General features: G+C 36.8%; 1 protein-coding gene across 1 annotated transcript in view; it reads left to right on the plus strand.

The window, feature by feature from the left end:
- The window catches only part of BMPR2 (bone morphogenetic protein receptor, type II (serine/threonine kinase)), a 105,531-nt gene that overhangs the window by 79,007 nt on the left and 9,821 nt on the right, over window positions 1-16,703 (plus strand). The window contains exons 4-10 of the mRNA XM_010564952.1: window positions 3,895-4,005; window positions 4,515-4,606; window positions 6,654-6,884; window positions 10,887-11,001; window positions 12,623-12,783; window positions 14,591-14,738; window positions 15,707-15,843. Of these exons, the coding sequence (XP_010563254.1) occupies window positions 3,895-4,005; window positions 4,515-4,606; window positions 6,654-6,884; window positions 10,887-11,001; window positions 12,623-12,783; window positions 14,591-14,738; window positions 15,707-15,843 (995 nt within the window). The remainder of the gene's footprint in view (window positions 1-3,894; window positions 4,006-4,514; window positions 4,607-6,653; window positions 6,885-10,886; window positions 11,002-12,622; window positions 12,784-14,590; window positions 14,739-15,706; window positions 15,844-16,703) is intronic.

A 16,703-nucleotide genomic window follows, 5' to 3' on the forward strand; every position in this document is an offset into this window, starting at 1 on the left:
ACTAACCTCTGCTTTCAGTTACAGTAACATAAACTTGAAGAAGCTTTGCTGATATCTTCTGTGTACAAGCGTAGGTAGAATTTGGCTCAGCAGTCAGCTCCTTAATTAGTGGATTTTCTAGAGTCTGCAGCTAATTCTGCTCAGCATATGCTATTGCTTTTTTTTATGCTACATATTGGTTTGGGAATAATACTGAGATACCAGTGTTCCCAGTGTGAAATTGGAAACTACTGTTGGACAGTTAGTTTTTTGTTTGGTTTGTATTTGTCACTAAAGAAATACCCAAATATTGGTAATGATCCCCAAAACTCAAATGAGATTGTTGAATAGTAGTTATGTATGTTTAAAGTCAGTTCGTACTATGACATGACAAAAAAATACTGAAGCCGTAGGGCAGGAGTCTTGTCATTGTAAATAAACTTTAAAAGCAGAGTCCACTGATTTGGGGATGGGATTGTTAACAGTTTCAGACCAACAAAGTCTTAGTTCAGAAAATGTTGTTTATGCTCTGTGATGCATCTGGAGCTACTGATAGGAAGTGTAATATCAAATAAACTTTCATAATGTATTTCTTAATCGTAAGGACTTGTAGTTGTTTCAGACAGGACTATAAGTTCATGGAAGAAAACATGAAAAGAAATTTGTATACATGTGTATTTTACATTCTTATTTTAAAAGTGCCTTGCTTAAAGGTCAGTAATTACTTTCATTGACCCACACTGATGTGCCTTTTGGTAAGTTAGTTAAAATGCATCTCCAGATTAATACCAAGAGAAATATGGCTTGTATGTGCATGTATATGTATATACAAAATACGTATTATTTTACTTAAAAGTAGATAAAAGAGGAAATGTGAACCTCTGCAATGCCTTGAGAGGTCCTGTCTGGTTTTGGCTTTGCTGGCATTTCTCATCTAGGCATTTAAAGTCAACTCAGCAGCTGGTGTAAAAGGCTAAAGATGAAATATATCCAAAGAAAGAGATGGATTGAAAAAACTAATTAGTTAATAAGAGTCTTGTTAAGCTTTGGAAGGTTTTAAAACTGGGTCAATAAATGACATACCCTTTTTGTTCTATTTAAGAAAGATTGATAATCTGACAACATCAAAAGTTATTAGTCATATGAAGCAGATAGAGGGCAGATAGGAAATAATACTTTTTGTGGTTTTTTTGCGGCCATCTGGAACTTTTGTCATACTGTTTGTTTTGTGCTTTTCTTTTTACATAGATTTACAAGTAAAAGATAGCGAAATTGTCCTTGCTGAGAAATGACTGGCCGTCAAATGCAGCATTTTACTCATTCATATTGTTTTGAGCTTCACGTTCCCACTCCATTGAGATGTTCAGTTACCCTTATTAAGAAATCTGTATTTATCCTTAAATTTATAAATGTTGCTCAACAACCTGACAATAGTAACTCACACTGTAGGACTGACTTGGCTATTGGAATGTTGACACCATCATTTAAAAATGTTTATAAGAATTAAAAATTGGTTCAAGATAAGCCAATCTAAGATTTGTTGAGAAACAACTCTGCTTAAAAAAATTAAAACACTCCTGTTGAAGGCCAGGGAAGTTCTTTGAGGTTACTTGGTGGCTGCACAGCTACCCACTAAAGAGAAAAAGCCCCCAGAGGGAATGGTCCATCAAGGAAAGAGAAAGCAACAGTCCTTTTTCTCTGCATGTTTTTCTACTGCTGATCGGCACAAAATGTTGTTATTTGGAGATTTTCTAGTAGCTCTCCAGCCTGCATAATGCCACCATTCACAGGTTTCTAACAGGAGAAAGAGCAAGTGTGCCAGTGCAGCCAGAGCTGCTAAATAACCCCTGTTGCTCAGGGTGCCCTTGCCCTGGGCCATGCTAGGAGTGGAGGAACAGCAAAATCCTGTTCCAGGGTAGAGGAGGGCCCTCATGATGGAGGCATGTTGTTAACCCTTTGATTATAAGAAGAAATAAAGTAGAGCAATCAAACTTAGGTATTAGATAACATTTGGCAAACAGTAGTGGAAACGATTACTGTATGTTTAGCAATGGGAAGGTTGTAAATGGCTGCTCCCTAGTTGTGTGGTCAAAGAAAATACAGCTGAAATTATAGCATAAACCTTGGCCCCTCAAAACCTGCATTTTCTTAGTACATGCTAGGCACTATCTTGAACTGATGCAAAACCCACCACATTTAATATATATTTTAAAAGGTAAGCCAATAAAATGTAAATTCCATTCACAAAAATATGTAAGTCAAAATTACATTTCCCTGCCAGCAATTATTCAGCTTCTTACACTTGTGTAATATTTCATATAGCTTTGTGTGATGTAAGTTTCCTTTATGGTGTTGTGTTTTTTAATATATATGTATGTATGTATACGTTTTGAATTTGAAATATATATTTGTATATGTAGTAATGGTATTTCTTTTGATGGAAGAAATTTAATTTTGATGGTGTCATGATTATCACAAGCTCCCTCTTATTTGAAGGGCTTATCAGATACAAGGTGCATGTTATTTTTGGTGGGTGATTTTTTACATACTTCTATCATAGCTGAAACTCTCACTGGTATTTTGTTTTACCAGCTTTTTATTATTTCCTCTTACCATTATGGTTATGTAGAAATGGAAGCTGTTGTCTTTTAAATTTGCTTTCTCTTCTTACCTGGTTCTCTTGCGTCTATCCACACTGGGAACTGGAATAAGTGAATCATGTTTAATTTCTTTTAAATGCAGTTCAAGCAAAGTGAATTTGTCAGTTTATTCAGCTAGTGTAGACTGGGATAGATTGTATTTCAGTCTCACCTTAAAATTTACCTAATGTTTAAGCCTTGTGTGCATTTTATATTTTGTGGTTTTAGCATAGTGAGGTCTCATTACAGTCTTTTAAGGAGTACTTTTAGCAATATATAAGACAAGTTTAAACATAGTTCCCAAACTTGGTTTTGAAGCCAAAGTAAATGAGGTCTTGTAGTGCCACATTCCAGTGATTCTGACATCAGAGGAATATCTGCAGTAATAAATTTTAATATGAAAGTGGATGAATATTTATATGCCTGCAAGACTGGGGTCTGACATGGAGAAGCATTAACTTAACCATTGAAGACACTAACAAATTTTTCCATGAAAACTTTCCCCTGCTCTGGAAGAAAAAAAAAAAAAAAGATAAAGCAAGGTACTGACATTTTGACAAAAATCAAATGTTATTTTAAAAAAAGCTCAATAAAACTAGTGATTTAATTTTGTTTAGTGTTTTATTGTTGTTTCAGGTTTCCTGATACTCTGCTGCAGTCTGTGGAGATACTTCTTTTTATGAATTAAGGAGTGAGAGTTATGCTAAAAACTATCTGAGGCCCGACAAAAAACAAATCAATACTCCAAAGTATTTTGAAATATTTCCACAAATGGACTTGTATCTAATGTACATTGTAGATATTTGATACAAAACATTCAGTATTCATCACATTTGCAGCATTATTAGCAAACTTTTTTGAGATTTCCATTCTGGGAAAAATAATGAAAAAAAACCCCAACTTGTAAAGGTTACAAACCTGGTTCATACCAGGAAGCTGGATTAAGGCAGAGATAGCAGAGCAGGACTACATCAACTTGGCCTTGTATGGCTGGGCTGAACTTTGTCAGCTAGAAAGAAGATTGACTTTCTGCTGTTGGTGCTTCTCTCTGCAAGGGAAGACTGGGAAAAGCTGCCAATGAACGTGCGCTCAGCTGTATTTCTGCTGATCAGCTCTTTTGCCATCCCTAGATTTTAAGAGGAAAAAGAGTTTAGTGCAGTGTCTTACAATCCAGCGTACAATTTTTTTCCTCGTTGTTGTAATAACAATTACATGTTTTATAGTGCTGATTCTTTCAAATTTACAATTAAAGAATCTTCATCTTGTTTTCTTTCAGATTCTTCTCATTCTTTTCATCGAGATGAGACTATAGTTATTGCCCTTGCATCTGTGTCTGTACTGGCTGTTTTGATTGCTGCTCTGTTCTTTGGTTACAGGATGCTTGCAGGTAGGGTTTGATGGTACTGGGTTTTTTTATTGTTCTTTTGACTATTTCTCAAAGTTATACTTATGTCTTCTGCTCTTCCCAGTCTCTACTATATGTTTGTACATAATGCTCCCCTTTCTCCTCTCTGACACTTTATGGTGATATGCCTTTCATAACAGTCCAGAGAGATTTATGATTTCTCCAAGCTGGCATTTTGGGACCCATTTTTCTTCAACAGATCCTCTGCTCAACACAGTTTAAGTGAGGTTGTGAACGTGCTTTATAGTTATTGCCAGTGACATTCAATTATCAAAATAGTTGTGTAGCAGATAGCCTTAAGTTTGTAGCTATCAGCACCTTCACTGCTGATTTTAGTGACTCTGAGAAGATTTTACAGGTTTCCTTTTTACTTGTTATGTCCTTGCCTACAATATGTGTTTCTGCCAAGTCCCAGGTAAGTTGTATTTTTTTCACTTGTAGCATGGCAAAAAAAGGAAACTCTCTGATTCCCTCCCCACCTCCTTCCACAGGAGACCGTAAACAAGGTTTGCACAGTATGAACATGATGGAGGCAGCAGCATCAGAGCCCTCATTGGATCTGGATAATCTAAAGTTGTTGGAGGTAAATGTTCAACTCTGTTTCTTAATCTTCATTTTTATTCAATGTAACACTTATGGTCATATCACCTCCCAGGTATAGTTACAGAAATAAACGTATCAGTGCTCCTGTAATGTTTTCTTCTAAATCACAGTTTAAAGAAGAAATGAAAAGAAAAAATAAAAAAATAATAATAAAAAAGGTTACCACAGTTACATTTTGCCTGGTTTTGTTAGTAATATTGTTGGTATTAGCTAGAACATGTTCTACCTTGAGAAGAAATACTAAACACTGGGAGGTAAGGGGGGAAATTGGAATGTGCTGTATTTCAGCATTGCATCAAAAGATCCATCTTTTTGCTTGACACTGATCACTTGAAGTACAGTGTCCTACTGTAGTCATCTGAAATGCTTTAGTAACACTATTGGAATATAGAATTTATTGCAGATAGAGCAGTGTGTTTCAGTAGTGGTGCATTTACGTATACTCATTCTTCACAGTGGGGTACTCTCTATCTCCATGGCAACTAGAGGCCAACCAGAACTTTCTACTCAGCTTGGTGTTAGACATGTCATTAGAAAGCTGCAAAATGTTATGTTTTCAATTGGTATGCTTGATAGAACTTAGGGAATTTTTAAAAGCTTTTAGCCAGAAATAAATCAGTAGAATGACTGAGAGAATTTCAGAGTGGTGCTTTTCTTCTTTTTGCCCATTGGAACTCACACCTAGAGATGCAGACTGCAGAGATGCAGTGTGGTCTGGGCTAATGGTGACAGCAGACTAATCAGCAAAGAAGCTTGGGAGCCTTCTACCAACAAAAAAGTACTTGAGGGAGAGTTTACGAGAGTATAAGGATGTGTATTGTAGAAGCATGCAAAGCCCCAGATGAAATTACTCACACTGATAAGCAGTCTTGGAAAAAGCAGCAACTTCATTGGTAGAGAGATCTGCTATGGCATCTTCTGTCCTCTTTCTTAAATCCTAAGGAGCTGACTCCTCACCCCCAGTCATAAGGTGTTGCAGAATAAATTGTCTTAACCTGTGCTTGCCTTTTGACCTCTCTGTGGGTAGAATACATTCCGGGTTTGTACCTTGAAGTGACTCGCTGCTCTTTTGCAATCCACTGACATGGAAGGACTGAGAAATAGCAAGTCTGTATGTTAAAAGATACTTTATTGTTGAAAACTTTCCTGTTAGACAATTTTATCATCTTTAGAAGCATTACTTCTGTAATCCCTTCTGCTTTCCGTTCCTCCTCCAAGTGTAAGTATTTAAAAAGTAAAAAGATTCTGGTCTGTGAAATCCTTACCGTTTCATGTCTAGGTCTTCCTGAAAATTATTTAAATTAAATAGATAATTAAATTCTTATGTAGTTAGAATTTTTTGAGCTTTAGAAACTAGGACTCTTCCTGAAGGTGGTCCTACGTTTTGGTTTAGAGCAGAGATCACATCTTTAGTTGCCATGGAGATGGGAAAGGCGGGTCTGTGAAGAATGTCTAACAGTGGGGGCTAGAATAAAGATTCACAGGTAGTAAGGAATTAATTATTCCTTTCTGTTAAAACCTGTTTACCTCTCTTGGTATCTATTTTGCACTACAAATGCATATATTGTTATTACTAACCTAAAAGGTACAGCTTATAAAGCTATCCTAAACCTAAAATGTTTAGCTTAATGTCTGTGATCTCTGGAGCTAATTAAAATTGATCACATAAAAGCTATAAATGTTTGGTAGGCAAAAGTTTAATAAGAGAATTAGCAGCACAAACCACATGGATTTTATTGATTCTATATATAACTGCTGAATAGGTTATTTGTGATTTATTTACTGAGTATTCAGACCATGGATCAATTTAGTAAGATCTAAGTTGGCCTATGCTGAGGTTTCCAGCTCCAAAATAGCTTTTGTGACAGCATTCTAATTCTAGTTTTCAATACAAAATATTCACTATATTCACTATTTTTTGTAGTGTAAGTCAGTGTAAAAGTTCACGTACAATCTTTGTAGAGTGAAAACTTGGGGTTTGTCTTCATTTATTATTTAGTGAACTAATTATTTACATTTTTTCACAGTTGATTGGCCGGGGACGTTATGGAGCAGTGTATAAAGGCTCCCTAGATGAACGTCCAGTTGCTGTGAAAGTATTTTCTTTTGCTAATCGTCAAAACTTTGTCAACGAGAGGAACATTTACAGGATTCCACTGATGGAACATGACAACATCGCACGCTTCATTGTGGGGGATGAAAGATTCACTGCAGACGGCCGTATGGAATATTTATTGGTGATGGAGTATTACCCCAATGTAAGTGCTTCAAAGAAATCAATCATATTGGTTTAGATTCCTAAGAATAGCCACATAACAAGGATGTACTTTAGTATTTGCCAGGTTTTTTCATTGTTGCTTCTTGCACAGTAATGTAAAAGTAATCCATATAAATTACAATTTTAATGAACCTCAGGGTGGTTTACTGTAATACCCTTTAAGATTTCCCAGTTAGTGCTACCAAATAGTCTTACAAATTCTTAGCTGTAGTATTTGCTCTTGGTTACCATGAAGGTTTTTTTTAGTCAACTGTGCAATATTCAAGGTCAGAATTTGATGAGTTGTTTTTACTTAAAAATAATATAATAAATTTAAAACTTCTTAGTATTAAGACATTATATCTCTGTTATGGTAGTTATGACCTCACTCAGTAGCTGTAAATGGTGGGGTTTTTTACAATGAAACATAGTAGATCCAATATTGTTGTCAAATGAGTTTGTGGTACTATAAATCATGTTGACTTTTTATCCTGTTATCTTCTTTAAAGCTTTCTGTGGCATACCATATTTATTTCGCTGCACCATATATTGATGATGTAGGACAAATCTTAAGAAGGCAGCCTTACTTTCCAGAACCTTATCTTCAAATCTCCTTAGCTAACTGAATGCTTATATCCCTCAAATTCATTGATTTGAGTTCCTAACACTCTATGTGTGTGTGTGTGTGTGTACATGCATAGAAACAAAAATATTTAAAAAATACACAGCATAAATGTGAATTGCCTTCATGAAAGATCATAAAATGTAATGTATATGGCATTTATATATATGAAAATGCAAAAAATTACATTTCACAATTTATCTTGGGGGGTTTTGGCTTGTGTATGGGAAGGAACTTTAATTGTTCAGTTAAATAATTTTTTTTAATGAGCTTTTTGGTCTGAAGTAAGTGAACTCATATTGTATTTACTCCAGTGTGTAAAGGTGATGGCTGAAGCCTGATTTGTTATGGGGACAGTAGGACAAAACCTGTTTATTCAAGTAGCAAAAAGAAACAGCAGTAATAAATAGCAGTAACGATGGCCTGTCTTAGGGTGTTTTTAGCTCTACATATGTGCTTGTGTTGAAAGTTAAATGCATATGTGTATATAAGTATCTAAATATATATGCAAATTTAAGGCAGCAGCACTTCACAAATATATAAAGAGTATCTAAACTGAAACTTTTAAGTGAGAACACACTTGATCATGTCAGCTTAGAAGAGATGGACATCTAAGAAGAGATTGCAGGGACTAGAAATGACCATAGAAAAAGCTCAGTCGTGCCCGTACCAGATGGACAGTGACAAAGCACGTCAGCTCTGGCCTGCTCTGGCAGAGTGGGCTTATTTTCAACTAATTGAGTTAAGTGAAATCAAGCAAGTATTCTGCTCCTGGGAAGCCATAGCATAACTGTCATAACAGGTGATCCGGTTTTGCTGTTTTCTTGAATGAAAGGATTTTCATCTGAAATGTAATTTGATTGAAAATTGTGTCTTGTTGCTTATATAAACAGGATCTGTTAATGATCTGATTACATGCACAGATGAGGCTTATGACATCATATCAGATTCTTTCCCAATATGGTATTAAGAACAGCAAGATTAGTCTAAAATCAACCCACTGATGGTTCGGAAGTCATTGGAAAAAGTGCACAGCAGGTGTAATTAATGCACAGTGTGATCCTTAATTCAGTGAGCAGATGTTCTGCTGTATGTGGAGCTAACAGCAGAGAAGGAAGCCTGCTGTGGCAGCCCTACTAAAAGAGAATTGCACTGTTCAAACTGGAGCCATAAATCTTATTTCAATAAGGAGTAACCCATACAAGATGTGCAGGTAAAATACTCCCCATCCAAAACATCATTCTCCCTTGAAATGCTTTCCTTTTCAGAAATAGGAATACACAAACCAGAACACTTTCACACAGATAATTGTTCTTGGTGGTGCCTCGGTGAAAGCAAGACAGATAGGTTTGACCCAAATTGTGTCGTTATCCAAACGTGCCTTCAGACCAAAGAAAGTAGGTGAGCAAGTAATAAAAGGAAAGATACATGTATTTATCAATCAACATGCTGTTCTGATGGTACTCTGAGCGTGGCAGGTGAATAAGCAGTAAGTTGCAAGCGATGACATAGTAGGAAATACATAATAGCCACAGAATCGTCCCCTCAGTAGTCAGACATTCATGTCTTTTTAGAACAATATAAAAATTGTTGTAAAACACATACAGAATCTTATGATTGATAAAAGCATCAATTTTATCAATATTTATAATCAGAACAAATGTCCCCAATTTAACATGTAACTCATGACTCTGACAAAAATAATTTTAATTACAAATATATATCTCTCTCAATCTTGACTAAAACTTTTCCTGGTTCATTTATATTGAACTTCACTAAAAGCATACAATCACAGCCCTCAGCTAGCTTAAAAAATATCTGGTGGCTAGCAAGCTCTGCAGCAGAAAGATCTTGAAGTTGGTTTGAGCTCTTTATACAGTGAGTGTTTCCCAGTCACACCATGACAACAGTCCTGTGGCCTCCATTAGAGTGGGCTGGGATCTCAACCCACTAAGCCAAGAAAATCTGTTACCGCACCCAAGTTGCTGGCAATTGGAGGCTAATAAGAGTGTTTGTATTTCTTAAAAAACTCTAAACAGTAAGAAAAAAAAAAAAGTAAAATTCTTTAACTCATTTCTAGGTGGATTCTCAGCTTTTTTTTATTTATTACCAAAATCTATTTGAAGTTCATGTAACAGCATTTTAAACAATGAAAAAAAAAAGTTCATGTAAACTTGTATGAGTGACATTTGGTCTGTGTTTTCACCGAGGAGGTTATCTATTTAGGGGTTCCTTGTTCTGCGCAGGCCAAGTCTGAAAAGCTCTTAAGACTTTTGTAATTCTATTAACGAGTGTCAAGAACTTGGTTTTAGTTTTAGCATTGGATTAAAAAAATGTCTAATGCTTCAGTCACTTTAAATTCTGGTATCTCTGTGCCTCCATCTGAGCTGTGCATGTGTTACATACCTGAATGTAAACTCCAAATGGACTCAAATAGCACATACCAGCTTTTTTTGAACCAAATGTACATAACTAATTTTGCAATAAAGTGGTTCTAGTTGCGGCTATGATCAGATGTTACACATTGGTGCCTCTTTAAGATTACAGATTTAAATAGGCAAAAGCAGGGTAGCATGTAGTCATAAATATTTTGTAACCCATATGCGGAGACAACTGGTCAACTTGTTCTTCATGCATGGTGATTTAGTTTGTTTAAACTAAGTATATTGTCATTGGAGACTATGTGCATAAAAACTGCTCAAAGGTGTCATAGTTTGCAGGATTTGGCTCTTGTTTCAGATAGCAGTCTCAGTTTCTAGAGTACCTCAGTATCATAGTTGACACCCTTCTTTCTGGTTTTCTTGGAGATTCCACCATTTTTCACATTTAACTTCTCTTTCAAGAAAAGGGGAACATGACATTCTTTTTTCCTGTTTCTCCAGTGTGTGTGGACTCACTCCTATTCTGAATTGCCTTTGGGTTTTTTTGTTTCGATACATAAATAGATTATAACAGGGGAGATGCCAGTGGGAGATGTCAGGTATTCTGTAAGTGCTAATGGTTTAAAGACCACTATTTAGTAACCCAGGCTGTTTTGTCTGCAGTTACCTTTCTTCTGTTGTTCAACAAGACTTTTTGAGAAGAATAATTGAAATGCATGCTTTGCTTTTGTTTTATAATTAATATCTTTATTCCTGAAGGCAGTCCCTGTGATAAATTTTCTCTTCCCCTTTAGATAAACCAAACGTCAGCACCAGAAATTAATGAAACTTTCATGCAATCTTGTGTTTTAGAAAATCTGGGTAAACACAGAAGCAGTTGCGGGATTACACCTTTCAGGAGCAATGGATAAAACTGACTCTCCTGAAGATTTTGAGTTATTCAACTGTGGACAATGATTTTAATCCCTTTGTTTGTTTGTTTGTTTGGGGTTTTTTTCAGGGTTCTTTGTGCAAATATTTGAGTCTCCACACAAGTGACTGGGTGAGCTCTTGTCGTTTGGCACACTCTATAACTAGGGGCTTGGCGTACCTGCACACGGAACTACCTCGAGGAGGTAAGGCCAGGAAGGGATGCCAAGATGTTTAAGATACTCTTATTTCTGTCAGGCAGTAGATTCCTATCTTTCTTTTTCTCTGTGACAGTACAGTGAGTAGGAAATGATGAATGCAAATAGAGGTTACTCAGAACTTCTCATATGTTCTTTCCTTCTGAACAATCCCATGTTGTGAGCTGCATCTGTGACACTTGTGTGAAAACATGGAGTAAGAGCCAGCAGAGCCCCAGAGAAAGGCAAGAGGAGGAGGCAGAGTTGTGCAGTGCTGCTGTATCATGGCAACAGATGACTGAAGACCTGAAGCACTGGATGTCTGTCTAGCAGAGAGCAAACAGATGGGGTGTTCTGTTTTGTTTTGCAGTTCAGACACAAATCACCGAAGCAATTTTTAGTTTCTGTGTGAACTGTATACACGAAGAGAAATAATTAAATCTTCTAACTCCACTGTAGTTTTATTTATTTTTGTCTGAGGGTGTGGGCCTAGTCTTCACTGTGTACAAACAATACTGCTGGACTTTTAGTGTTTTATAATAGCACAGGATGTGACAACATATTGATTTATATCTTTATATCTCTGCTTGCATGCTTCAGCCAGCATTTCAGCAGCTGAAGTATCATGATTACAAAGCAGATAGTCTGAAATCTGTGATGTATCAGGCTGCAGAATATGGCCTGGCACTGAAGTGTTAGCTTTTTGGCAGTAAATAAAAGGATGGTATCATTAATTCTACGTTAAGGTGCTAATGTTTGGATTAAAATTCCAAACTATATATCTCAAATGTTAAGCATCAGCTCTACCAAAGAATGACAACTGAAGATGCTGTTAAAAGTGCAAGGCTGAAAATACCTAAATCAGTAATTCCTATGTGCCGTTGAAACTGCAGCTATCATCTTAACTTCATCATTTCGAAATGTGCAGACAGTTGTGTCCATTAGTAGTCAGAAAATGTGTAAACTTTCCATCAGAAAGAAGAGACAGCCATAGACTGGTCTATGAATGCTAGGAAGGAACTCATGGAGTAGAATAAATTCCACAGTAAAACTGGTTCAATAGTGCTGGCTGCTTTACTAATAAAATAAATTGCATGAAAACTAGGAATAACTGAGGTTATTCTTTGGAAAAGAGCAGATCATTTGCAAGATGAACATGTTCAGACTCTCTGGAATAACATTGTCTACGTATCTTCTGCATAGGTGCCAATTCCAATCATAATGTAAATAGTTGGTGCTGTATTTGACACAGGAGTGTGGATATGAGAGAGAGCATTTGGAATGGCTATCAGGGCTGTGGCAGCAGGTCTGTGCTTAAGTACATGATGTCTCCCCTGCCAAAATCATGCTGAAGTATCCCTTGGAAAGCAGCTTACTGGCAAACATTAGAACTGTGTATAGCAGTAGCCTAATATATCGTATAGATACAGTGAAACTCTGAATGCCAGTTAGTTTTCTATAGATAGCATACTGTGGAGCTTACTGTAAGGAAACAAAAATGTTAGCTTTCTAAAAGATAAGTTGATGTTCTGTTTATAAAAATAGCTAAGCAGACATGATGAGATTCTCTCATTTTGCCAAACAGTAGAACTGCTCAAATATTAACAAGCACTTCCTTATGTCCAAATAGACCATTACAAACCTGCAATATCCCATCGTGACTTGAACAGCCGCAATGTACTGGTAAAGAATGATGGAACATGTGTAATTAGCGATTTTGGACTCTCCATGAAGTTAACTGGAAACAGACTGGTACGCCCAGGTGAGGAAGATAATGCGGCCATTAGTGAGGTAAGTACAAATGAAGATAAACCAGTGTATAAAGGTATAGATTGAAGACAATTTAGTACAGAAGTAACACTGAGAAATAGTTGTTTCTGTTGTTAGAAGGCGAGTGTTAAGGTGGTACAATTCCTGTAAGGGGGAATTGCTGCAGTATGGGTGAAGAGTGGCTGAAACCTTGATAGGAGGAAACCGGTTTTATTCTCAAAACACTCGGAAACAAACCTAGCATTTTGAAAGGTGATAGATTGGCAGCCCTGGAGGCTGAAGTTTTCTCTGTGAGATATGAGAAGATGCAAGGTAGGTTTGGTGGCCGTGTTGTTTGCAATGATGTGGTACAGGTTCCTTCAGTCTTGTACTGCAAGTATTAACTGAAGACCAAAGGTTCTTTGGTGGGTTTGGTCTTGATTTTTCTGAAATGGTGGCATACCACATTCTGCATCCTACAGCCATTTCTCTGTGTGTCATCTGCAATTTTCTGGACTTCAGAGGGATACATCTGGGAGAGTTAAGTGCATGTAGAAAGACATGGGCCAACTGAGAAAGAACAGAGACAAAGTAACAGGGGATGCTTGAAAGAGTACCTTATGGGAAAAGATGAAAGAATGAGGGTTGTTTAGGGAAGTAAAGACAGAGACAGGTCTTTGAATATATAAACAGCTGCTACAAAGAGAAAGGGATCAACTGTTTGCATTCACTGTGGGTAGGACAAGAGGTAATGGGATTATGTTGTAGGAGCGAAAATTTAGGTTAGTTACAAAGAAACCTTTCTAATTTGTAGAAGGCAGCCAAGGTCTGGAATGGACTGCTGAGGAAGACTATGTAGAATTTGTATCTTTTTATGAATTTAAGGAACAGATTGGAAAAACATCTGCTAGGAGTGGGTTAGAATGGATTCTGGGCAGAAAGAAGAAACTGACTTCTTAAGCTTTCTTTTTTAGGATGCTTTGATTCAGAGAGTGGGGTTTTTTGTTGTTTTTTTCTGTAAGCATAAATACAGTGGCATCTGAATATAGGCTACTGAAATACAGTGAGACTATTTTAAACAAAGAGTAAAAGTTCCTAATGGTTCAGTTATTTGTTGTCTTTGTGCTTTTATAGAAAACCTTTACATTGAATTCAAAGAATGTGTTTCACAGTGCTAATCACCTTCCCTTAGAAAGCTAGTGCTACATTAATAGTAGCTAGTGCTGCATTAATAGTACCTAGTGCACAGGTCCTCTTTTTAGGTCTCCCCTTGCTGAAGAAAGAAACAGGGAAACCACTGTTTAAAATGCAGGGATATGGAATAGTCCTGTGACAAAACACTGTCCTACAAGTACTGATGAGTGATTGCTTTAATCTAACATATTTCCTAGTGGAAATTAATAGATACTTTCCAAGGCTGTTAATAACCTTTGACCATGGAAGATGTAGGGGAGAGCCTTGCTGACAATCCAGGAATAAAGAGAACAAGTTCCTTGTTCAGCAGCATCCTCTTCCATTGTGACACATACCTTGGTGTTTAACAGAGTAATTTCAGGAAAAAGAAACATTTCTGCTATATCGTATTGCATCTGAGAACATTTAGTAAGGGACAAACTTATTTTGTTTTGGTACATACAAAAAAAGTGGCAGAGTAGGGAAAGGGTTTTATTATGACTAGGCTCCTGATAAGAGTCTAGAAGCTGAGAACATTGATTAGAAGAGAACTGCATTTTCCTTAACTGTTGAAAATATCAAACAAAGTAGGGTATTAAAAAAAAAAAAATCTCCATAATAAATTGACTTTGGAAATTGCTTCCTGATTTGAAGCTTTGTTTTTTTGTTTTTCCAGGTTGGTACGATCCGCTATATGGCCCCGGAAGTGCTTGAAGGAGCAGTGAACTTGAGGGATTGTGAATCTGCTTTGAAACAAGTAGATATGTATGCGCTAGGCCTTATCTACTGGGAGATATTTATGAGATGTACAGACCTCTTCCCAGGTAACTAAAAGAATTGGAAAAAAATATAATAGTAGAAAGTGGTACCAGCAGCCAAAGCTACTCCCTAGCTATAGCTTTTTAAATTGAAGAAGGAAAGTAAATTTCTCAATTGTTTTTGCCACTAAGTCGGTGCCATCTAGTGTTCAAGATGATTGTTGTCAGTACAGTGTGTTTGAGTGTGAAGCATGGTTCATGCTGAAAGACTTTAAATTACCTGTTTAAGCAGTTTGCAGGCTTCATGGTAATTGCAATTAGAGCATTATTATTATTATTGTCTGGAGTTTACAAACATTGAGAGTTGGGCTGATGGCAAAGGCAGTACTTTCAGTTCTTAGAACTGGTAAAAGCGCCTGAAGTGTCTTTCAGACTTCCCTTGTGAAAGGATGGATGAGAAAGTGCTGTCATTTAATGTAACCTTTAGTCAGTCATACCTTTGTTTATGCTAGTGACATTGAAAATTCAGGGAAATCCTTCATACCTGTAACATAAAACAAAAGGAAGTAGACTTATAGAATTTAACATGTGAGATTGTCACAACCACCATCTTCTTCCCAAGATATAGCATATAGAGTTAATCTGACATGCAGCATTCTCTCTGTAGTCAAGCAGCTGCACTTTATGTGCAGAGACTTGTAATTTCGCTGGGCTTCTTCCCAAAAGAAGTATATGAATATATTCAGTCAGCAATGTTTCATGGAAATTAGGTGTCATCCTCAGGCTCTAAGACATTCTGAATGTGCCACTCAGCCAGCAAAGTTTGAAGATGCTAGCCTTCGAGAGGTTGCTGAACAATACTTTAATTCATTTGCAGTTAATTCAGCTTTTTTTGTGAAGTTAGACTTTGGGGTAAAGTGAAGAATGTCTCGATAGACAGCAACTTTGATACTACCTTTCATCACCTGAAAACCTTTGCTCTGCCTTTTAATCTATGATTTTTTTTTTTTTTTCTTTCTTTCTTTTGCTAACAGGGGAATCTGTGCCAGAGTACCAGATGGCTTTCCAGACAGAAGTCGGAAACCATCCCACTTTTGAAGATATGCAAGTCTTGGTGTCTAGAGAGAAGCAAAGACCAAAATTCCCAGAAGCGTGGAAGGAGAACAGCCTGGTGAGATTGTTTCTTTGAAAATATTCTATCCTTTAACGAGCTATAGGGTATACTCACTTAAAAGCAATTTTTGAATACGTTCTTTCTTTTAAATTTTGTTAGTATTTAAGGATTGGGACCTGCTTCTGTCTGGACTTCCTAAGCATTGAATTCAGTTTTTAAAAAGCCATTGACATGAAAGCTAGATTTATTTTAAGGAAAAATACTGTGATTATTATCGGATGCTGAAGTGTGATACACAGAACATAACTTGTTATATTAAAGGTAAGACAGTATCTGTAGTATTATGCATGAAGTGCCCATATGCTAGCTGAGAAACATAAAGGCATTTTCTGCCTTTTGACATCTTATAAACTAGTAACACCCTAACGAAGTTGGTAAAAATGTAAATACATTCTTCCAAAACTAAAATCTATAAATGTTGTAATAAACTTTTTCTGAAGTTGTATAGTCCTCAGAATTTCACAGAATCACAGAATCGTTTAGGTTGGAAAAGACCCTTAAGATCATCGAGTCCAACCATTAACCTAGCACTGCCAAGTCCACCACTAAACCTTGTCCCTAAGCACCACATCTACATGTCTTTTAAGTACCTCCAGGGATGGTGCCTCCACCACTTCCCTGGGCAGCCTGTTCCAATGCTTGACAACCCTTTCAGTGAAGAAATTTTTACTAATATCCAATGTAAACCTCCCCTGGCACAACTGAAGCCATTTCCTCTCATCCTATCACTTGTTATTTGGGAGAAGAGATCGACACCCATGTCACTACAACCCCCTTTCAGGTAGTTGTAGAGAGCGATAAGGTCTCCCCTCAGCCTCCTCTTCTCCAGACTAAACAGCCTTAGCTCCCTCAGCCGC

The sequence above is a fragment of the Haliaeetus leucocephalus genome, unplaced genomic scaffold, assembly GCF_000737465.1.
Source record: "Haliaeetus leucocephalus isolate CR32 unplaced genomic scaffold, Haliaeetus_leucocephalus-4.0 Scaffold1, whole genome shotgun sequence".
In the NCBI taxonomy this organism is placed as follows: Eukaryota; Metazoa; Chordata; class Aves; order Accipitriformes; family Accipitridae; genus Haliaeetus; species Haliaeetus leucocephalus.